The 25,463-nt window shown below is 35.9% G+C and overlaps 2 protein-coding genes across 2 annotated transcripts; one reads left to right on the forward strand and one right to left on the reverse strand.

The window, feature by feature from the left end:
* Window positions 1-8,432: 8,432 nt before the first annotated feature.
* Window positions 8,433-8,762, forward strand: LOC107898475 (uncharacterized). Its single transcript, XM_016823936.2, has one exon. The coding sequence runs from the start codon at window positions 8,433-8,435 to the stop codon at window positions 8,760-8,762; it is 330 nt and encodes a 109-aa protein (XP_016679425.1).
* An 8,184-nt stretch (window positions 8,763-16,946) lies between these two features.
* LOC107899729 (uncharacterized) lies at window positions 16,947-18,363 on the reverse strand. Its single transcript, XM_041092062.1, has one exon. The coding sequence runs from the start codon at window positions 18,215-18,217 to the stop codon at window positions 18,005-18,007; it is 213 nt and encodes a 70-aa protein (XP_040947996.1). The 5' UTR covers window positions 18,218-18,363; the 3' UTR covers window positions 16,947-18,004.
* Between the last annotated feature and the right edge of the window lie 7,100 nt (window positions 18,364-25,463).

The raw sequence follows: 25,463 nt of genomic DNA on the forward strand, positions 1-25,463 counted from the left end.
ATATCATTTCAGTAATTAATTGAGGTGATATACTATTTTATATATTTATTATTTTTTATATTAAATACGTAAAAAGGCCTAAAATAAAAGAAACTATATATATTTTTTAAAAATAGGATAAGTTATTTTAGATGATAAATAATGTATATGTTAGGTGAAAATTTAAATTTTTAAAAGTGAAGATAAATTTAATGGATAATTCAGGTAAAAGTATGCTTAATTTTAATATTAATATATATACTATGCGTATGTTTCAATTATAGAGAGTATCCATATAAATTTTTACCTCAATATTCATATGTACGTAGGTATTATGTTTTATGTTCTTTTTCGAAATCAAGGTGTCTATCATCGATAGTGGTGACTAATCTTTTAGTCATAAATAATCTCCGAATAGATAAACAGTATAGAAGACAAGATTGACCCAAGTACAATAGGAAAAAAAATCCCAAGAAAAAGTTCAAGAATCTAAGCCACAATAACCACTTGTTGAGATGCCATGACCGAACTGTCAATAAGGTGAAAGTAGCCAGAATATTTATCTCTTATCCATGAACATCCAAAACATGGAAATTTTATCACTTTATTGTTCATCTCAGAGTAAAGCAAACAAGCCAAGTTGCAAAGGTCACTATTGTATACTTAACCGTAACTTGCCCTATCGTGCAAAAAGCAGAGACGGATATTACCGGAATATGTCTTTAACATACAGGAATTAAGGTGGCATCAAAAGCTGATTGAGGCTGCAGCTTAGGGATAGATAAAGGGTTGTAGATGTTCGGGTTTAAATTTAGATATGTTGGAAGTAAAATTTTTAAGAGTGATCGCATGAAATGAACCGATTGGACTAATGTTTGAGTTTGCTTGTTGGTGTAAAGTTTCTTTAGTTTCAAGTTGAAAACCTCTACTATAATAATCCATTAATGACAATAAGAAATGTAATAATTAACAGGCAGAGTTGAAATTGCATTAATTACAGAAAAAAATTGCAGTAACATACAAAGGTCATCTTAAATGAAGATGCATTTTCGATCTTACAGATTAATAGATTAATGTTGTTAAATTCACAACTATTTTATAATTTACATACTTTGTGGTACCATCCATCATCCTATTATGGAGGTGTAATTTTTGAAAATTATTATCATCTTCGTGCAAGATATTGAATACAGTCAGCCCCAATTTGATTTTTTTATTATAAAAAAAAAGTATAGAATACGCAATTTTATTATACAATAAAGTGTAATTTTACCCTTTTAATTGTTATATATATAAATTAGAAGAATTTAGAATTTATTCTACTATACATTTTTATATTTTGTTTATCTTTTTAATAGTTATATATAAGAGTAAAATGGTAATTTCATATATTTGGGTAGAATGATTCAAGTAATTACCAAAACAGTTCTATACTTGCAAAGAAAAATCTCACTTTATTAAAATTTTAAAAATAATAATATTGGTCGATTAAGCCTTAGCTCAATTGATATGGGTATTATTACCAATGCAAGAGGATGTAGGTTCAAGTGTCACGGACTTAGAATTTCTGCCTTACAATCCGTGCGGCCTTAAGCAGTCTCTTGTTTCCAAAAACGCCTAAGTCAACCTAACTCCCACGAGTTGAGGATTCAATAGAATTCCCTTTTGACAACTAACACAAACGAAAGCCACTCAAAGATCAAACAAAGATGAACGAAGAACGATATAAGAACAAGCCACAATATATCAAGAACGCAAGAGACAAGAGTTGGAAAGAATACTCTCAAGAATTCTTATTACTCTGCCAAAACTCTACTGATTTACAAATGAGGGAAGAGACAACTATTTATAGTAAAGCCTCCCCAAATCCAACGGTACAGATCAAGTACATCAACGGCTAAGATCGAAAGGTATCTACAAATCAAATCTCTAAGATTACATATCATATCTACGATTGCATATCCTCGAAGATTATGTTTCCATATGTGGCAAGCTTGTAGATGGGCCTTCAATCTCTTCAAGCAATGGGTCAGTTCGATCAAGCCAAATGACCTCCTTCCCACTTGATGGATCGCACGAATGTGTCATGGTTGCAGGCTCCCATGCACAACCTATGACATTCTCCCCCACCGAATCTAGCGACACCTTCGTCACGTCCTCCGCATGGTAACGATCTATATTGTCTTGAAATTACCATAAGGCTTCAACGGGTTCCCAACTTGTCTCACTATCGGGAAATCCCTTCCATCGGACTAGGTAGTCATGCCACGGTCGATAGTATTTCCGTCTGATCACACGATCCCCCTTGATGTTTTCAACTTCTCTCTCATAGGCGACTTTTACCCCCATCGGTGCTCGTTTGGACTCGTTTCGTTTTGGGTCTTCTCCATCTTCATGGAATGGCTTAAGCATACTCACATGGGATACTAGATGGAGTTTGAGTTTTTCAGGCAACTCAAGCTTGTAGGCCACCTTGCCTACCTTCTTCACAACTCGAAATGGCCCCTCATAACGTCGCACAAGCCCTTTATGCAACCCATTGTGTCGCAAAATAAGGTGCAGTTTAGCAAGGGCGGAATCACCAACCTGATATTGCACATCCCTTCGATTCTGATCCGCCCACTTCTTATTGTGCTTACTTGCCTTATGAAGACAAGCCCTAGCCAAATCGTTTTGCTCTTGCCAATCTCTCACAAATTGATATGCTGCTGGATTCGGTCCCGCATAACGAGTCGCAACAGCATTGGGTGTAAGTGGCTGTTGTCCTGTCACTATCTCGAATAGACTCTGGTTTGTCGCCCCACTTCTTTGCAAATTGTAAGAAAATTGAGCCACATCCAACAACTTTGGCCAGTCCCTTTGTATGGCACTCACATAGTGCCGAAGATATATCTCCAACAACGCATTCACTCGTTCAGTTTGCCCATCAGTTTGTGGATGCATGCTGGTTGAAAGGTTCAAGTTTGAGCCCATTAACTTGAACAACTCCATCCAGAATCGTCCCGTGAATCGGCCATCTCAATCACTGATGATAGACTGTGGCACTCCCCAATACTTCACCACATGTCTAAGAAACAAGCGAGCAGCCTCCTCAGCAGGACACTCCTTGGTTGCGGGGATAAAAGTTGCATACTTTGAAAACCTGTCCACCACAATAAAAATGCTTGCAAATACATCAGATTTAGGCAAACCTACAATAAAATCCATGGATAAACTCTCCCATGGGTGCTCCGGAATAGGTAAAGGTTGTAGCAACCCAGCAGGAGCCTTCAACTCGATTTTATCTTGTTGGCACACCAAACAAGTTTTCACATAAGTCTCCACATCGTCACCCATGTGAGGCCAATAAAATCGATCCTCCAAGAGAGCCAAAGTGCGGTGCATGCCCGGATGACCAGCCCATCTTGAATCATGACATTCCTTCATGACTTCCTTTCGCAGGTTCCCATGTTGGGGCACATATAGACGTTGTACTTGAGTGTATAGTAATTCTCCCTCGAGCCAAAATCGCCTCGTTTTTCCCTCATTGGCAAGCTCAGCCAAATTTTTAGCCGTGTGATCGTGGGACAACCCTTCTTGAATGGGCTCCAATAAGGGACTATTGGGTTGGGTTATCATTGCAAATTCCATCTTTCAGCTAAGCGCGTCAGCCACAGTGTTGGCACTCCCCGGCTTGTACTCCATGCTAAAATCAAACTCCGCTAAGAAAACCTGCCAACGAGCCTGTTTGGGGGACAATTTTTTTCTGGGTTAGGAAATAACTATTTGCAACAACATCAGTGAATACCACAAACCTGGAACCCAGCAAATAGTGTCACCATGTGTGCAAACAATGCACCACAGTAGCCATCTGTTTTCTTGGACCATGTATCTTCGTTCTGTCTCATTAAGTTTTCGACTCTTGAAAGCAATTGGATGCCCCTCTTGCATCAATACTCCCCCAATTGCATAGTTTGAAGCATCCGTACGTACCTCATATGCCTTTGAAAAGTCCAGTAAAACAAGTACAGGTTCACTCATTATTGCTTGTTGTACTTGGTCAAAGGCTTTTCCGCACCAAGAGTCCCAGTCCCATACTTTACCCTTTTTCAACAAGTCCGTCAAGGGTGCAGTGATATTAGAGTAGCCTTCAATGGAACGTCGGTAATAGTTTGCTAACCCAAGAAAGGACCGCAACTCCGTTACCTTGGTTGATGGCTCCCAATCGGCAATTGCTTGAACTTTGCTTGCATCCATTCGGATCGTGCCACCTCCCACAGTATGGCCTAGAAATGGTACCTCTCGTTGGGCAAATAAGCATTTTTCTTCTTTGACATACAACTCATTTTCCTGAAGGACTTGGAACACCTCCTTCAAATGTCCCACGTGCTCCTCAAGCGTCTTACTATACACCATAATGTCATCAAGATAAACAACCACAAAGCGATTTAAGAAGGGTTGCAATACCTTATTCATTAGGGTGCAAAACGTGGCTAGAGCATTTGCCAGTCCAAACGGCATCACCCAAAATTCAAAAGACCTGTACCGAGTCACACAGGCTATTTTGGGCTCATCCCCTTCGGCTACTGTCACTTGGTAGTACCCCGATTGCAAATCCAACTTAGTAAACTATCTCGCGCTACCAAGTTGATCGAACAAATCTGCAATAAGAGGAATGGGATACCTGTTCTTCACAGTGATCTTGTTTAAGGCCCTATAGTCAATGCACAATCTTAAGGACTCATCATGCTTCTTTTGGAATAATATTGGCGTACCAAATGGGGATTTGGAAGGTCTGATGAACCCGGCATCTAAAAGCTCCCTTAACTGCTTCCGTAATTCCTCCAACTCAGGCGGAGACATTCAATATGGTGCCCTTGCTGGCGGCTCAATATTGGGCAGCAACTCGATCTTGTGATCCACCTCCCTCTTAGGTGGTAATGTCTTGGGCAACTCCATGGGCATAACATCTTAAAATGACTGCAGCAGTTGCTTCACTTCCTTTGGAATTTCCCCCTCGGACTTCCCCTCCACATTGTCCCTTAAGGTGGCTAAATAGGAGGCTTCATTTCTACGTACTCCTTTAGCAAATTGGATTGCCAACAATGTTTGCTTTCTTTTCATTCGTACCATATATCGATGGCCCGAATCAGAGATCATCATGTAATTCTCGGAAGAATGAATATCCGCATTGGGTCGATCAAGCAAGCTCAATCCTACCACAAAATCATAATCATCAAGTGGGATTACCTTAATAGTTGCCTTGCCGGTCCACTCACCAAGCCTGAGTTCCACTTCTTTAGCCACACCTGTTATAGGAATGCTTTTTGAGTTCACCGTTTTGATTCGTCCCGAATCTTCCTCCATTTTGAGACCGAGTTCATTTGCCATCTCTTTGGATATAAACAAATCGGACGCACCGGTATCAACAAGGGCATTCAATCTTCTGCCCGCCACAATGATATCCACAAACATCAGCCCATTACTTACCTTATCTTCGACACCACCCAATATCGTACCAAGACTTTTGGTGTCATCATCGGCCTCTTCGCGCGCTTCCATGGTATTGAAAGTGGCTTTCTTTGGACAAACCCTCATTCTGTGTGGACCTTGACAAAGATAGCACTTCAATGGCCCTTTCTTATCCCATGGTCTACCTTCAGTAGTCCTTGTGTCTTCGCCATTCCTTTCTATTTGATCTTTGTCTCCCCCACCATTGCCTTTGAGTCTCGGCTTGGGCTTGGAAGCATCACTATTGTCAAACTTTCTCCCCCCAACATCGTAGAAGTTTTCTGCCTCGGCCATGACTACAGTCAAATTAGTGATACCTAGGCGACACAACTCTTGTTTAGCCCACATTTTCAGTCCATCCTAAAACTAATAAAATCCTTCCTTCTCATTCAAGTCCAAAATCTAAAGCATCAACTCATTGAATTCATGAACGTATTCTCGAACGGTGCCTTGTTGCGTAAGCAGACACAACTTAGCACGAGCCTCCTTTTCAACATGTTGCGGATAAAACTGCTTCTTTAACTCTCTTTGGAACTCCTCCCAAGTCCCAATAGCCGTTCCTCCACATTTCTCATCCGTGGACCTACGTCGCCACCACAAGAGAGCAACATCAGTAAAGTAAATTGAAGCAGTGTTTACCTTGGTGGCATCATCCTCAATGCCCGTTGCTCGAAAATATTGTTCCAATTCCCACAAGAAGTTATCCACTTCTCTCGCGGACCTAGCTCCCATGAACTTCTCAGGTTTTGGAATATCCACATGACGTTGCTTTGGTCCCGAAGCTAGCATCCCACTTCCCAGAGTAGCTTTACAGATTGTGAGCTTCCCCTTAAGCTCAGCAGTCTCCTCTTTCATGGCAGTCACCAGGGCCTCAAGAGCTTCGTCCTTTACCGTCAACTTGTCCGAAGTGGACCTAAGAGTGTCCAGCACAAATTCTTTGTTGTCTTCCCTCAGTTCCTCCATACGGGTCAGGACCACTTTGAGTGTCTCCCTCATGTCACCAACAGACTCCTCGAGATTGACCACTCGATTTTCCAAGCTCGACAACATGTCCCTCGATCGACTAGCCTTTCTAGCCCTCCCACGGGTCTCTATTGGCTCATTCTCACCAACTTCTTTCGACATCCTTCAATTGTGCTTTCGTAAGGCTGGTTCGGATACCAACTGTCACGGACTTAGAATTTCTGCCTCACAATCCGTGCGGCCCTAGGTAGTCTCTTGTTTCCAAAAACGCCTAAGTCAGCCTAACTCCCACGAGTTGAGGATTCAATAGAATTCCCCTTTGAAAACTAACACAAATGAAAGCCACTCAAAGATCAAACAAAGATGAACGAAGAACGATATAAGAACAAGCCACAAAATATCAAGAACACAAGAGAGAAGAGTTGGAGAGAATACTCTCAAGAATTCTTATTAATCTGCCAAAACTCCAATGATTTACAAATGAGGGGAGAGGCCTCTATTTATAGTAGAGCCTCCCCAAATCTAACGGTACAGATCAAGTACATCAACGGCTAAGATCGAAAGGTGTCTACAAATCAATTCTCTAAGATTACAAAATCATATCTTCTAAGATTACATATCATATCTACGATTTTATATCCTCTAAGATTATGTTTCCAATGTGACAAGCTTGTAGATGGGTCTTCAATCTCTTCAAGCAATGGGTCAGTCCGATCGAGCCAAATGACCTCCTTCCCACTTGATGGATCGCACGAATGTGTCATGGTTGCGGGCTCCCTTGCACAACCACAACAAGTGCGTTGAAGCGCATTATCCTTCTATTTATGGGTTGAAAAGGAATATGGGTAGCTCTAGGTATTATGTCACAAATAGTAGATATAATCAGAACCTATAAAAAGATTGTTTAAATAATAATAATAATAATAATATCGGATCAGATCAGATTGTCAAGTGTTAACATCTTGTAAAACCACCATATCAGGTGATACGTGTTACATGCATAACGAACCATCATTTGACATGACAAGATATATTTTAGAGAAAGAAAGTTTACCATATTTTTCTAAATAATCTAAAATCACTATATTTTTTTAAAAAAAATTAATAAAATATTTTATAATAAATTCAACATCCACGCTATTTTTATTTTGGGAACATAATTATGAGATGCAATGAATCAAAATGAAAAATATCTTGCAAACCATTATTGTCGAGCATATTAGGCATGTAGCAGCCTCAGCCAGGAAGTCTTGCCTCTGCCAAAATTGGGCAATGTTGGTGCCTTTCGAGCTAAGGCAAGAAGATTGGTAGCTAGCTGGATGCAAACGAGCTCTCTAAAAGTCGTAACAATTGCAAATCAGAGAGAAGAAACAGATTATATATATTTGGTACGATCTACTGCTTTGCCTAACTGATAAAGGCATTCTCTTAGCCAATTTGGCACTGATTCTCCTAAAAATAATAAAATATATCTGTAGGCTAGCGGTTTCATAAAATGTAGAAAGCATCCATAATAACTTAATATCTTTTAACGCATACAACTGTGTGTTGATTTGATTATTAGGGTGTTCACCACTTTAAATGTGGCCTAATTTTGATTGCATTAGTCACGTTATTGTTAAAATTTTTTCCTCTTATAATTCATAAAAAAAAATCTATAAGACATATATAATTATTTATAAATATATGCCCCGGAAAGAAAAAACATAATCTGCTTTACTAGTTTCCGTATCCAACAAAGTCTTTAGAACTGTTAAGAAATGATTGGAATATATAGGTAAAATTATGCAAAATTATTCTCCTAGATATATATATATATATACTTAAGGGACCACATTGCATTAAAAATTTCCATGTTTATCTGAAACTGGTTTTTCAGGCAATGAAACAGTGCACAAGCAACTACTATATAAGGCCACCCTACCCTTGTCTTCCGATACTACTCAGTAATTATCATTTCATCAACTGATCTCAAGTCAAATAGCTAGACAGGTATTAACATGGAGTTCAACAGCAAGCGTCAAGGGTTCTTCAAGGGGAAACTGACGCCATTCTACCGAGCAGTTAAGGGGGTTCCGACTAGGCAGTACAGCAGCAAGGTGAAGCCAAACCAAGGTTCTTCGACATCAGCTTCGATCAGCTTTCGAGTTCACCAGGATTACATGATTTCCCAACCAAAACAGATCTCATACATTGTACCAGGTGACAAGAACCGAGAAAAGTTGAGCCAAATCGACAACTTCTTCGGCGTTACTGGTGATGAAAGTGTTGATATTAAGGCTGCTACTTACATCTCTTCTGTTCAAGAACGTTTCAAGCTTGAAACATAAAATTCTTAAATACTATTGGTGCTCCATTAAGTAATAAAATTTCCTTTTGCCAGTTGCCGTATCCAAGAAGATTTTCATTTTGTGCACACAATTTGAAGACTTTACAGATTGGTCTGCGATTGTCTTATTATGCATAATTAAGCATGGTTAGTCTTGTTTTTAGGTTGAGGCGCTTTTGACTTTTTAGCTTGTACTGCATGTGCATGAGTTTGTAATAACAGTGAAAGTAAATTAATTTGATGTAGAAACTGGTGTCACCCTTTTTCATCATATTTCGCTTTCGACTCAAATTGGTCACAAGCATTTCAAACTACAGTTTATTTGATTAACCATTTGCCTACTCCAAACTTTTAAATCTCTCATATAGATCTTCAATAAGGACCATTTTCGGTAGGCTAAAGATTTTTGTTGTCTATGTTACTCATGACTACGTCTAACTTTAGTCTAACAAATCGCGTGACCTTAGGCGATTCTTTTACTTTAAATCTATCTAAGTCAACCTATCACTCGAGAATGCAAGCATTTTCAAATATATTCTTTAAGACACCGAACTAAAGCGAAAATAAACTCTCAAACGAAGAAGCAAAAATTGAACAGAAAAGCCACAAGAAAACTAAGCACACCAAGTTTAGTAAATGCTCTCAAAAGTGTTATATTACTTTGAAGAAATACAATTAAGTAATTACAAATGAGGAAAAACGTCTCTATTTATAATTGAACTCCCCCAAATCAAACAGTACAGTTTAAATTACATAGATGGTCGAGATCAAAGTCTATCTACAATCAAGGTTAGATGGAGTAATGATTGGGAGAGGATGATTATGTTAGATACCGCCATACGGTGTTGTTGTGTGCACCTGTGATGTGTGAAGCTCAGGGCCTTGTAGAGGGGACACTGCGGTGTTCGAGTATCAAGGTTAGGATGATGAATGGAGGAATGGGTGGAGGAATTGGAAAAAGGAAAATTGGAATTTCGTTACGATTTCGCCATCCGAGATTGGTGGGAGCAAACTGCGATGTGCGAAGCTTTGGGCCTTACGGAAGGGTCACTTCGGTGTTTCAGCATCAAGGTGAAATGTGAAATAGGTCCTTCGGGATGACACCATGACGAAAATATTTAGGTTTCATAGAGCATCATCGCGATGTCGGTCAGTAGGCTCTATGGGGTGACATCACAACAGCGGTAAGGTCGTTCAGGATGACACCCCCAAGAGGTTAAAGGCGTAAGACCATAGCCGGGTTATGAAAACCAATATAGTCCACCGGGACAGTATAAACGAGGAAGTCCACTAGGATAGTAAACATAGGGATTATGAGGTGTAAGGTCATAGCTCAACTATGGCAACCAATGGAGTCTACTAAGACATTAAACATAGGGTTTGACAAGTAAGACCATAGTTCAGCTACTAAAGCTTGTGGAGTTCGCCAGGACACCATACAAGGGGTAGTCTGCTGTGACAATAAACACGGGTAGTCAATCATGATGGTCATCGTGGGAAGCATAGCAAAAAAGGAAAAATGGGTAAAAGAAAAGTCTCCAACAGGTTAAAAGAATCCCCCAAATGAATGGAAAATGTAATAAAAGTGGGAAAAGACTGTTAGAATAGTAGTTGTGAAAGCCAGTAGGGCATATGTGTGGTAATCCAGCAAGAAATAATCAAGGGATTTTATACACCAGTGGTGCTTGGGGTATAGCTGAATGAAAGATAGGCTAACGGGGGATCGCAGTTAAGGATCAGCAATTAAGAACTACCAAAGAGTGCTTAGAGAAGCCTTGTAAACTAGAAATTCAACATAAAGTACGTCGGTTAATCTACAATGAAAAGAAGGGTTAGTTAGAACTCGTCATATGAGAGAAATTAAAAATAATAGACCAAGTGTCAGATATGTTTGTCAAGACTATTATTTGGTAAAGGAAAACTATTGAGGAAGTATTAGCCAAATGGCTTGTTTGAGTAGGGAACCAGCATGTGAGAAAAATTGTGAACTCCGATGATAATATGTTGGGTACTATAGGTCAAAGTGACCCACAGCAGATGGATATGTTACACTTATAAGCATGGTATCTCGAATGAGGATGATTACAAGGAAATAACCCAACCACTAAGCATCCTAAGTGGAACCTAGTCTGCCAGAGTGGCGGGGGACCTCAATAGCTATCTCAGCAGTTGGGACATCAGCAAGTCCTTCGAGACTATGGTACGATAAGGAATCTACGATGGACTAAACAAAGTCGAAATGTTTGCTAAGGGGAAACATATCCAAGGACCTTTAGGAGGGTAAACCTATGGGATTACCTTATAAGAATATGTTGGAAAGAAGAGTCCACACTAGGAATAAATGGAAGAATCAATACAATTAAAGGAAATAATAGAGTCCACAGAAATGGTGAGACATCCAAGGAATGCGCCAAGACTGATTGTGGATTGATAGGATTGCCAGGGTAATTCGTTTAGCGATCTATCTGCAAAAGGATGGGATTTGGAATAACTCAGAGCCTATAACTATGAGTTTAAGAGGCTTTACTCACATAAGTAGGGAGTTAGTTGTATTGTAGTTTCTTTTTTTTAACCCGTGGAAGATGGGGTCTAATTTCAAGTAATTTAGATACTCACTGAGATAATCCAAACTTACCAAACTGTGGCCTGTGTTTTGTAGGATTTGTGGAATAAGAGACTCGATGAGGGATCAAGCTAGACAGTGTTGGATCAATGAGCTCTATTAGTGGAGTGTATGTACATAGGAAAGGGGTACCTTCAGAGACTTCGACATGGCGTCGAATATATATATTGTAAATATGTAATGCCCTTAGAGTTTGGGGGTTCAACAGTAAACCTTATTTAAAAATATTTGTCTCTATTGTAAGTTTTATAAATAGGTAATACAGTTTGATTTTTTTTAAAAATTCTAATATTGTTCGTGAACCCAGTCCAGTTGTGACACCCCAAACATAGATTCGATGAACAGTTCAGGTAAGGTTGTTATAGTTTTGGAACAAACTTGAATGTATGAAATCTTGATTATGTTTGAAAGTCATTTTGATCCATGGTAATGACCTTGATGTTGGAAAATCTGATTTGAAAATGATTTTCTTGCACTTTTTATAGTTTGTCTTGAAGTACCCTTTCTTGCTGTAGAATAAGCATTTAGGCTTTCTGGTTTTCTTCCTTTCCACTTGTGGTGGCCCAGAGATCTTAGGTTGTTGTTCAACATCAACTCATAGGATGTAACTACTTCATAAGTTGTGTAAGTGTCAGGTTTTTATTTCCAAGATTATATGCAGCCCCAAAACTAGCAAAATCCTTTGACAAGCTATTGAACACCATCTCAATTTGACTGTTCTGGTCCAAATTGGCCTCATTGTTTGCAGCCTCAGGAAAGTAGCCTATAAGAGTGATCATATGGTCTTTGACCGAAGTGATGGGCTTTTGTTGGGCATTCATCAAGCTAGTTATGGCAGACTATCGAGCCAAGGTAGTTTGGCCTCCGAACATGTCTTCTAGCTTATCTAGAATCGCTTTAGTAGTCTTATAGCTTTCCAGTTGTTTATACAGAGTACTGGTCATGCTTGCCAGCATGTAGCAACGAGTTACCTCATTAGAATCTTCCCAGCATTTTCTAGCCTCAGCTTGAGTAGTCGGTGGGCACTTATTATCAATAACTATTTTAAGTTTCTCACAGATCAGGAAAATTATCAAGTTCCTTTTTCATTCCTTATAGTTATTTTTGTTCAATTTGTTTTCAGTGAGTATGTTCAATAAGGGAGTTTGTGCCATTTTTGAACTTAAAATAAAACACTCATATTTGTATTAAGCAAATGTTTGAAAACGTTTTGCAACATTACGATATGCATTAAGATGATGCATACGTATTACATTAAACCTTGAAAACATTTGTAAGTCATTGTAACGATAATTGCTACACCCATTAAATCAAGCCACATTGGGATGCTCATGAACAACTAGTAAGAACATGGATATTTCCATCCAATTAGTACATGAACGTAATTTCTTAGGCATTCACACGCACTAATAAACGTGTAATGTTTGGCTATCATTCTAACTTAAGCATAGTTCCGTGGGGAGTTACTTAATTAGAAGATCTTAAGTGTATAACCACCAACTCTCAACACCTGTCGCATCATGCACCACAAATGAGTCATCGTGGGACAATCTCACCGAATAGCATGCTTTGACTAATTGCCCTCTTTTGAAGATAGAATTTCTTGACCTATCATATGATAATGCCTACCACAAGGATCAGTCCAATTATCATTCAATCACAAGATAATTCTTCTTACTTTCAAGAAATCTCCTTAGTGAAATCCACATAGAAATCCTATCGTGGGGTAGTGCACTAGTCATGCCATCACAAAAGAACCTTGATGGAGGTTGTAGGTCTTGTTTAGAGACCTTCTCCCACTCAATATTTAAAAAAACTTGCAAGGCTTTTATAATTTCCAGTTTCAATCATGTATGATCAATATATGCATGACAAGTACATGTAGCATTCTTTCCTAAATTATATGGCAAGCTTATCTCATGTATGCATGACATGCTATGGTAATTTTATAATATTCACATTCAATTATTCACAAGATTCAATCAAAAAATTTTGATTCACCATAATTTTTATTTTAAGGGAAAAACTAAAAAAGTGAATGTGAACTGTGCACCAAGTAGGTTCTTAGTAAAGGGAGGTGAGTTGTATTTGACCACTTAAAAACCAAGTTTACCTTACTAGATCCAATCCTAGACATGCACCTTCTTATTATCACACTTCTCACAATAATCGAATAACCTAAAGAAGTGAATGGAACAATACAAGACATGTATTTTCTCATTACCACAGTTCTTATCTTTAATAGATCAATTGTGGATCATCCCATACATATATATCACAATTATATCATAAATAATTATTAAACAAATATATAAAGAGATGGGTAATTAAATAAAATTGTCAACCAAGGTTTCTATGGTTCTATTTCTAGAAAATAAATGAAAAAAAATACATAGTTTTTCTTCACAAGGCATTCATTATGTCTTCAACTATCATCGCTCCATCTTCTCCTCGTCATAAACTCCTTTTTGGACAAATTACATTTATGTCCTATCTCTGTTTCCAACTCATAAGAATTCTATAAATAAAAATAATCATATGTGGAGACTAGTCAACAGTCTATTACCTAAAAACCACAACCTTGGCAAAAAATAATAATAACATAACAAATATATAATATTGTATTCATTCACGTACATTTCTCTAAAATGATAATGAAATAAGATGAAGAGAGATTTATTCTTGGCTTACACCATAAACATAGCACAACCTTGCTCTTGATATCAATTGTTGGAAAAACTTCGGTTTGAAAATAGTTTTCTTGCATAACGAAAAATTAAAATTTTGAAAACCAATCCGATTTGTGATATTTATAGTAATAAACCTTAACCGAATATGTATATGTCTTTTCAAGTAAGCAGATCCTTGATGTTTTCCAACATTCAACCAAACGGTCTTCTCCGCTATTCTCTTATCACGAACTGCTTCAAGTGTAGGCTCGAACCAATTGAATTGAAAAACAGAACTAGAAAAGGTTTTTCTCCTTTTGGGGTGAAAACGAAAATTCTCTCTTTTTTAATAGAAAACAGTAAAATTGTTATTCTGGAAAATATGTTTATAAGTTGAGAATAAATTCTCTCTATTTTTCGACAGAATAATAATCTCTCAAAAGTTGTGTTAATAACTCTACTGGTGCCATCTATTTATAGAAAGAGAAGGTATAACCCTTGTAGAGTTGTAGAGGTTTATTTTAAATAGAAAAACAACATCCTACTTAGAGTAGGAGAGGAGTGAATGAATCACCCTTGTATTTCTACTAGGGTTGCCTCCCCCTGCATGTTATATGAGGGGTTTTGGGTATCTCTCACACCCGGTCTAATTACAAGTACTTCTTAGGCCTTTTTGATCTAGTACTCTGTAATATGATCCAACCCAATTCAATTTTTCTATTTTCCAAAATAAACTTTAATATCTACATATTAAATAATTTTCTCATCCCAATTTTACCCCTAGTAAAATTTCGAGAAAATTCATTCAATATATCACAACTCAACATGTTCACTATAAAAGAATGATTTATTTTAATTTTCGGGCTTTAAAACAGTCCAAAAACATAAACTTATTCTTCCATCATTTTTTAAGTAATCCTATATAGGATTGTAAATTTCAATTTCCATTTCCATTTTCGTTTTCGTTTTCGTTTTCGTTTCTGTTTCTGCAAACCTACATTCATTTACAAATGATTTCATTTCTCCATTTCGGAGAAAACCATAATCATTCCTAAATGTTTCTCATTTCTCTTTTTCTATTCATTTCGTTTATTTCTATTCAAACACGCAATCTAATTCTAGTTTCAATGAACTAGTGAAAAGATAGATTGGACATATGTAATTGAGGCTCAAATGATTTATACTTACATTCCACCTTTTCACCTATTAATTATAAATTTATTTAATCACAAATTCATTCCGCTATAGTATCGTGATTAAGCTTTGATATATCGTAATTCGGTGTAGCGGATTAAACTAGTTTTCACACTTTAGGAGCTTGAACATAAACATTTTAGTTAAGTTTTAATTACATTTCTGTAAATTTAGTTAAGTTTAATAAAATGTGTAATTTGAGTCTTTTATTGACCTGAGGGGCCGAATGAGGTCTAAAGGTGAGCTAATATACTTTATGAATGTGCAGAAGACCATTAGAAGACGTACTAACTCAATACTGGTCACTAGGTTGCAACATGGAGCATTGGGTGTTGTAACATAAAGAGCAGAATAGAAGAATTCCAGGACTGCCTTCACTATCGCGACATAGCCTGAGGATGTCGTGACATACCCTTGAAGACACCCTAAAGATGAGCATACTGCCCTCAATGTTGCGACACAAAACCTTGTGTGTCGCCACATCGCTTCTATATGGGAAATAGTTATGAGCCATAGGCGTTTTGGTCCGCACAATTAAATGTTAAGCACGAGGACGACAGCTGACCTAGGGTTAAAGACGACAACCACCCTAAAGTCTATAAATAGGCTCATTTAGAACATGTTATGGGCACCTTTGATATTATATAAATTTTCCCTTGAGATTTAGTTTTTCTCTTTCCTTAGGTTTTAGATTTTATTTTCGTTCTTGTTATTTACTTTTGTGGAGAAATTAGATTTGGGAAATACTATCGAACTCTGTGAATCCCTGCACTTAATTTCAATACAAATCTGGCTTCTTCTAAGATTATACCGTTTATTAGATCCATGAGGAACTAATCCACCTGTGGGGGATTAGCGAGTGGAGGTATGAATAATTAACTGTTTTGTAGGGAATTATTAACGAATCAGATGTTTAGGAAAGAATGAATCTAAACCCTAGGCCTGACAACCCTAGGAAGTCATCAAGGTGAGAATTAACCCAAAATTGGTATGGCCTATCCATGAACACCTTAACCCTGAACCGGTCTGGATTGTGAGGTTGGAAGATAAGTACTTCTTGCCAACTCAATATTTCAGTGGAAGATTGGAAGATCCTGTTAAGGTATTGACTAGTTGAGTGAACAAGAAAACCCGAGACAATAGTTGATTATGACTGCCCATGCCCAGATTGGATACATATTTGATTATTTGATTTCTCGTATTTTATTTATTTACTTTTTTTATTTCTTTTATTATTTTTTTAGTACAGTCTATCAAACATGTTCTATTAATTCTTCGTACTATAATTTAATTAAAGTAAAAAATTAGATCTATTTATGTTTAGATTAGAATTAATTTAGTGCTCGCCTCATTTAGGTACGATCCTCGAAGTACTTACCTACTCCGTTGTAACTATATTACAATCTGACCCGTATACTTGCAAATGTCGCTTTTCATATCTTTTGTGTAGGATTTCTACTTTGGACGTTGGTACGTCTGGAGGCGATCAAGCTCCCCCCAACGACATACCATTACGAAAGCAACTACTCAGTGCTCGTCCAATGACTTTGTCATAAGTGTGTTACCCTCATAGGATATCCTTGATCTCTTTAGAATAATATTCATTCTCCAAACTATTCAGTGCTCGTCCAATGACTTTGTCATAAGTGTGTTACCCTCATAGGATATCTTTGATCTCTTTGGTAATTGACTCATATTAGAATATATAATTTTTTTTTACTTTGAATTTGACGGTAATTGCTCTCGCATTGAATGTGACATCTTATAACTCTGACCCGACGATCGGTTCGAGCGAGGGATGTTACATTTTTTGCTTGCAATCCCTTTTCGCTTTTGCAGAATTGAGTATTATTGATCGAAGCCTTAATATAATTTCCTTATCAAGCTCCTTTTCATCTTCAACTTCTTTCACCATCTTACTTGACACCTTCGAACCTTGGCTTGGACACCAACTGTCACAGGGTTAGAACTTTAATTTGGCAAACCGCACGACCTTAGGCGATTCTTTTGCTTCAGATCCACCTAAGTCAGTATATCCCTCAAGAAGACTAGAATTCTTAAAGAAATTCTCTAAGACATCGAAATAAAGTGAAAGAAAACAATCAAGCAAAGAAGCAAAAAGCAAATAGAAAAGCTACAAGAAAACTAAGTACACCTAGTGTTTGAGTAAATGCACTTAAAAGTGTTATATTACTTTGAAGAAATACAACTAAGTGATTACAAATAAATAACCTATTTTGTAGCAGCTACCAGCCTCTCCGAAGCTAATACATATTATTGATATTATTAACATTAGATTCTGTTATATTTAGGATCTCAAATGAATAATTATTTGTATACAAAATATATATTGTTACTTGAATAAAAAAATTTCAACGTTGTCAACACAATCAAAATATCATCAGGGAGCTGAAAGTTTATTGTAGCTCAAATTCTTTTCAAATTAGTACTAATTAAAATGAGCTAAAGTTATAAGAAACTGGTGGATTTAAAATTTGGGGGATCGAAATTTTCCACTAACAACCCGTTGCTTTCTTTTATTAAAGGCAATTGGCATCAAACTATAAACTATGAACTTGTCTCAAGAATGAAGAAACTGGAATAATTAAAACAGTAATATAATGCAAGCATTGTTTGATATCTCTTGAAAGTAAAAATTATGTAGGCAGTTTCGAAGACTAATAAGAATCCCTTTATGAAAGTCTTAAAATGGAACAAGCAGCATGGAAATGGAAGAAGAGGGGATAGTTTATTATTCTACCCTGAATAAATGTGAATGCCAATAGCAATCACAAAGATAGTGACTAGCCCAAAGAATATGATGGTATGAACAAAAATGGAGATTGGACTCGTCTGGAAGTTAGCAAATTCCACTGCTCTTTTGTTTCCAGGCAGCTGAAACAGCAACCCTGGTGAACACAACACAAACAGCACCACTGCCACCACTACTGGCCCCCAATCTCCCGACATCCCTCTTCCTTTGTTTCCAGCACAATATCTCTTCTAGGACATATATGAGATGGGGTTGAGTGAACCTCTCAATAAAATAGTAGCCATTTAAAGACAAAGGGAGAAGAAAGAGAGAACCAAAAGACAAAGGAAAAGGTTCATAACCGGAAGAGGAACCTTGGGTACCACGTTATCTTGACAGTAACAAGCCTCAGGACGGCCTAATATGGCAATGGAATGGCCATGTGTGGACGGCTGTTGCTTGAATTAGCACACACTCCAAAGAAATAAAAATCATTGTATTGTTTTAACTTGTTTGATTTGTTTATTCAAGTACGTTCATGTTTATTGGTTCAAAACTAGGACAAATTTTTTTGTAACTTGTTAAAAACTAAGACAAGCGAATTCAAAGATTAACCTAGTAAAACAACCCAATAGAGGTCTTGAAAAGAGAGACCAACACCAAGACTCTCACTGGTGGGGGAGTAGCATCAGGGTCAGATTCAGCCAGTATAGATATGGATGTGGAGGGCCACAATCAAAACAGCATAGATGGCAAAGAAAAGAAGAGTGTGGATAGCAATGGCCTTGCCATTGGTTTTCATGCTCCCAAACTCCAGCTGCTTGCTGTTCCCTGGAAATGAAAACAAAAGCCCTGGTGATAGCAACACAAATAGCACCACCCCAATAAGAACTGGAGCCCAATCTGCCATTAAAAATAGTTCCTTGCCTCCAACTATACTAAGAAGAGCTTCAGAAATCAGTTATAAAAGTTCCCTTTTTTTCCAGAGGAGGAAAGTGAAATTACTAGATTGTTTCTGGGTAGGATTAGGAGGAAGATGGGATTATGGCCAGGGGGACTAAAAGATGAAACTTGAAAGAGACAGCTGGGGAGTGGGAACGTGTGATTGGGGCCTGGCTGTGTCGGGGATAGGTGCTTACTTGCCACAGCTAAGTGTCGACTCCTCGTGAATCTAATTGTAGCCATTAGATTTATATTTGTCAAGTTTTGATTAGCGGAAATGGGATTAGGATTAGGATTAGGATTAGGATTATGGATTAAGGGTAATAAAGGTTTGAATGTACTTAAACTTATGCCCTTCGATATTGGTTTTAAAGATGAAAGATTTTATTTTAATTACTTTTTTATATTTTGTTGATAAAGGCAACAACTTTACTTTTGATCATGGCATAACTTTTATATAAAGAAGTCTATAAAAGTTTAACAAAATTGCTAGATTTTTTTAATAAATTATTTAATTAGTCACTGAGCTTTTCACATACTTCTATTTTAGTCATCGAATTATGAAAATCTTCAATTTAATCACTAAATTATCTGAATTTATTTTTTTTAGCCACTTTGTCGTTAAGTTTGACACGGTTGGATGATGTGGTCATTATAAACTACATGAAAGGTCACTTAACCATGAGAGGGTTTTGTTTTGGTTACCCAACTATAAAAAATTTTCAATTTAGTCTATAAAGTTTTTGAAATTAGATTTCCTTTTTAGTCATCATGTTGCTAAGTTGATAATGGAAGTTATAAATAGCCTTTTTTATTGGTATAACAACAAATTTAACCCTTCAATATTTATACATTCTTTCAATTTAGTAACAATTCTAAAAAACCAAAAAATTTAGTACTCAATATTTACAAAATTTATCAATTTAATCCTAATTATAGGTCTTTTTTTATCTCTCTACCTTTCGTTTTATGCTCTTAGATGGTGTTATTCAGCGTAGGAAAACTCAAAGGATTCTAGTTGCCTATACCAGAAAAATCATAATTTGTTAGTAATTTTTTTAACACTTTAGATTAAACGATGCTTCTCCGGCATTGAAAAACTCAAAGATTTTTAGTTTTCGACACCAAAAAGATCATAGGTCAACATAATGTTTTTTAATATATTTTTTATGTTAAAATAGTAGTTCTCCTGTGGCAAAAAACACTTAAATCTTACTAGCGTCAAATAAAAATATTTTAAAAAAACTTTCTAGCACCAAATATGAGTAAGAATGTTTAGGGCTATTTTTTTTTCAAGAATTACAACTACATTGATAAAAGCATATAAATATTGAATGGAAAAATTCGTTATTAGGCAAATAAATAAAAGGACACATCAAACTTCCATTATCAACTTAATGACAAGGTGACTAAAAAATATACTTTCAAAAACTTTAATGAGTAAACAAAAAAAAATTATAGTTAGGTGATCAAAATAGAAAAACTTTCATAGTTGAGTGACCACTCATATAGTTTCTAATGGCCATGTCCTCCAGCTATTTCAAACTTAATGGCAAAATACCTAAAAAATGAATTTGGATAATTTAGTGATCAAATTAAAAATTTTCATAGTTTGGTGACAAAAATAAAAATATACGAAAAATTCAATGACTAATTAAGTGGTTTATCTTTTTTTTAAAAAAAAAACTTCATGTTTTTGAAATATCATAAGTTTTTACCAATGAACTGAGCATTGTGTTTGTAAAATATTAAACTATTTAGGATTAAATCACATGTTGGGACTTGAATTTGGTAACTTTTTTTACACTTGAATAAAATATTTTTTTGTCCAAGTTAGATTTTGAACTTGGTAATTATTCTCACATTGGGGTCTGAACATTTTTTTTGTCCAAGTTAGGCCCTAAACTTAACAAATGTTCCTACATTGTGACTTCAACTTTTTTTTATACAAGTCAGTCCTTGAAACCCTAAATTTCAAGCCTTAATGTGGGTATAACCTCCTCAATCCAATCCAAACATTATGGCCAAATTATGGAGGTCACACTAGCCACTAAAATGGTCGTAGTAAAACATTGAGTTTCAGAAAAAGTCAGTAATCCATTTCGTAAAAGAATTCAAGTTTTATAGAGGGTGTCAATACCAATTAGAAAATTATTAATACTTAAATAAGTATCAATACGGTTTAGGCATTCTGCCAATTTTGAAATTTATAAAATTGATGGTCACTAAACTAACTATAAATATGACAAAGGCAAGCCCACCTATCGAACAATAGTATAGCTACGGTGAGTAAAGATATCGTATCCGCGAGGACTAAAAGTATTAGTAATTACCATTTTCCTATGATTTAGCCGACAAATTGGAGTGATGTGTTTTAATCTAAAATTATTAAACTAATTTATCTAAGAACACAACAAAGAATGAATCAAGAAAATAATTGAATATTAACCAATGAGATAGACAATACCTAGGAAAGAATCCACCTAGACTTCACCTATTATTATGAATCTGAAATAAACGATTTATTCACTTGTGCCTTGATCCGTAGAAATCCTCAAATTATGTTAATATCTCTTTCGAGAGTAAGAACAACTGACTCTAGGTTGACTAATTGAAATCTCTTTCTAATTAAAACCTCTATCATCGTATTAACCTGATCTATGGATTCCCTTATTAGATTTGACTCTAATCTGATAGATTTATGTCGTCTTATTTATAGGATTGCATGCAACTCCACTCAATTATGCTAGATCTACTCTTAAACAGGGACTTTTGCTGTACTGGATTAAACATATTAAACACAAATTAATATCCCAGAAATATTAAAACAAGAAATAAGCATACATAATTTAGAACAAGAATCAAGTATTTATCACGTAAAAATAGAAATTAAATAAAAGGATTCATCATAGGTTTCATCGTCCCTAAGTATATAGGGAACTAGTTCATAACCCTAAATGAAAACATCTCAAAGTCAGAAAAACCACAAAACATAAAGAAACTCAATAAAACTTCAAAAGAAATTAAAAGGAGATCTTCAATCTTGATGGAGATTCAGTTCCGAGTTGGTTCCGATGGTGTTCTTCAAGTGTTTTCTTCGATCTTCTTTGATGGTTCCCTTATGTCTTCTTCTAATTGGTATTTATAGACTTTAAAATGCTCAAAAAGCCTAAAAATTAGGTTTTTTCGTGTATTTGGGAAGCAAGGTGCAAAATCGACATTGGCTGGCACACGGGCATGTGTCTAGCCCATATGGAAATGCCCAGGCTGTCTAGCTCTTGAAAACAACTTTTTTTGTCCAATTTTGGCTCTTTTTCGCTCCTTTCGCTCCCAAATGTTCTCCTAAGTATTAAAACATGAATTTAAAGGATTAGGAGCATCAAATCCACTAATTTGCATAATTAATCATCCAAAAATGCATTAAGAATGGGATTAAAAAATGTTACTTTTATAACTTATTAAATATCTTCACACTTAAGTGTCTGCTTGTCCTCAAGCAAAATCCTCAACTCTCATTAAAATTAATCTTTCTCAACTCATAATTCTCATAAATAATGTCTCAAAATAATTCACAAATAATCATGCATTGGCAATTCAACTAAAAGGCACTAAAGTCTCAAACAATCCAAGCTAAAAAAATTTAAAGCACGAAAACATAGGTATTTCCCTTTATCTAAGTAACTACATTTAATTCAAAATCGACAAGAATCGACATTCTTACTAAAGATTCACTCAAATCACTCAAAGTGTCTAAGGATCAAGAATAAACACTTAATAGTCAAACAAGAACGGTCATTACTATATGCTTTCATGAAAATCAAATCTCCACCACTATTAAATGATATGATACACAAATTAAAAGGTCTTTAAGAGGTTGTAAAGGAGCTTAGGTTAAGGTTGTGGAAAAACACCAGAAAATTTAGTTATAATCGAGATCAAATTGATAAACTACCAAACTAGAAAAAATAAACAAATGCTGAATTAAAAACACGTGTATAAATCAAGAACTATTCAAGAATAAGAAAACGAGTTTCTTCTCAAAATATGAATTTAACTATTCAAGCTCAATCAACATAGAAATAAATAATAATTAATTTTTTTCAATTTTTTTTATTTTTTCTTTTTTTTTCTAGAATAATCAGAAATAATTCAACAAATCAAACAGAAAAGTATAGTTAAACAACTAATCAAATCAAATCTCGACAAAAAGGGAGTCAATAAACCAGGAAAAAGTCTCAACGAACAAAAAAAAAAGAGTTATGGGTTAACATTAATGGGTAAATAAAGAAATGGTGTGTTAGGCTCAATGGGGTTCACTAAGGGTTAATTAAAAGGTATACTTTTTATGGGATAAGTGGGTTAAAACCTAAGTGCCTTTATCATCTCAGTATATCAAATCAAAGGTGTGATCTCGACATGTATAATTGAAGCAAGTTCTAGAATAACAAATCAAATTGACATACTCATAACCAATAATAAAATGAGCAAGAAAAATGTATGCTCTAAAGGCATAAAATCTCACAAAAAAATCATGGTTTTTGATGTCAAACTTACAAATCTCAAACTTCAAGATAATACTTCAATTTAGGGAAACAACCTAAAATTTTTAATTCTGAAAATAAAATTTATTATGTTTGATTCTCTCATGTCTTAAATTTTAAATCAACCAATGCACAAATATCTACAAATTAATCCAAAACACATCAACAAAAATCTCAAATCGATAAAAATTCATTCTAATGGAGGTATGAGAAAATTACTTAAACACAAAATATAATTCAGGGATTATATAAATAACCTCCCCACACTTAAGATGTACATTGTCCTCAATGTACAACCAGATATAATCACAGTGTAAGCAGACTTTCATAAGAGAAGGAGAAAACTGACACTGCCCTGAATATTGGATGAAATCACCCGAATGGTGAAAAGCAAAATTGTAGACAATCTAAATGTAGTGCATGATTCCGAGAAAACTAATAAGAAAATAAACACAAATAATGAAGAAGATTAAGAGGTACAACTCAATTAGAAACAACCATAAAAATAAAAATAAAAACATAGTTCAAAAGATAATAAATAAAATAAGTCTAAGAAAATAATAATAAAGCAACTAAAAAGAAAATTAAAGATAAAAAGAAAAAGAAAAAGAAAAGAAATAAACTCAATGATACCAATAAAATTAAAGGTAATTGTAAGAATAATAGTAAAAAAAATACTAGAAATAATAGAAATATAACTAAATAGCATAAATAAATTAAAATTTAAGCATAAGCATAAGAAAACAAATAAAAAATAAGAAAACAAATCAGTAAAGTAAAAATAAATAATATAATAAATAATAATAAATAAAATAAAGCAAAGGGTAAAAGGGGAAGATCGTCGAAAGATGGTGGCTGCAGTTACAATGGGGGTTGCGCATGAGAGGCGGTGTTGTGCGTGGTTGGGGGCGAGGTTGGTCGACTATGGGGAGAAGGGAGAGGAGGTGGGTGATGGGGGAAATGGGGTGGCTTGTTTGAGGAAGAAGAAAAAGATAAATTGAGAAAGAAATTTTAGGGTTTGGGCCACACGTGTTTTCAGCCTGAGTGCAATTAAAAATTAAGCCCAGTCTTCACACGGCCTCGGACACGCCCGTGTGTCCAGGCTGTGTGGCACACACTCCCGTGTGTCTAGACTGTGTGGCACACACGGCCGTGTGCCAGATCGTGTGTGTTTTCCTTCGCTTCTCCCAAGTCCATGTGGAATCCCACACGACAGTGTCTCTTACCCATGTAACTCTCTAACTTGGAATAAAATTGAAAAAAATTAGTTCCAGGACTCACACAGCCTAGGACACGTGTCCAGGCCATGTAGACCATTTTAGTCCGTGTAACCTTAGAATTTTTGAAAAATTAACTCCTAGGATTCACACGGCTAAGGACATGCCCGTGTGTCTAAGTAGTGTGGGTCACATGGTCATGTCGTCAGGTCGTGTAACTTACTGTTGAATGCCCCTTTATACACACGGCTTGGGACATGCCCGTGTGTCCAGGTTGTATGGATCAGATTTTTTTAAAAAATAATTTAATTAATTTGAAAATAACATGAAATAAAGTTAAAATAATTAGTCGAATATTAGACACTCGGGTTGCCTCACGAGAAGTGCTTATTTAGAGTCTAAGCTCGACTTACCTCATATACGCATAGTTACGGTGGTTCATAGAGCCAAGGATCCTCTTTTTCTCTATCAATTATTCTACCAAGATAAGGTTTAATTTGAGTATTGTTTACTTTAAATGTGTCGAATTTAGGATGAGTTACCTCGATTGTACCATAAGGGAAGACGTTCAGTACCGTAAATGGGTTTGATCCATTTGCATCAAGCTCTAAAGGGGCAAATCGTGGATCCATTTTGTCCATCAGTACCTTTTCTCTAACCTTAAATTGGTTTGTTCCATTCACATGCTCCTCATGGCGTTGCTTTGGCTCTTTATCGCGTTTTCTCGATTTCGCCTTGACATGTGTTCGCCATTCATCTAGTTC

This window comes from Gossypium hirsutum, chromosome D04 (assembly GCF_007990345.1).
Source record: "Gossypium hirsutum isolate 1008001.06 chromosome D04, Gossypium_hirsutum_v2.1, whole genome shotgun sequence".
In the NCBI taxonomy this organism is placed as follows: Eukaryota; Viridiplantae; Streptophyta; class Magnoliopsida; order Malvales; family Malvaceae; genus Gossypium; species Gossypium hirsutum.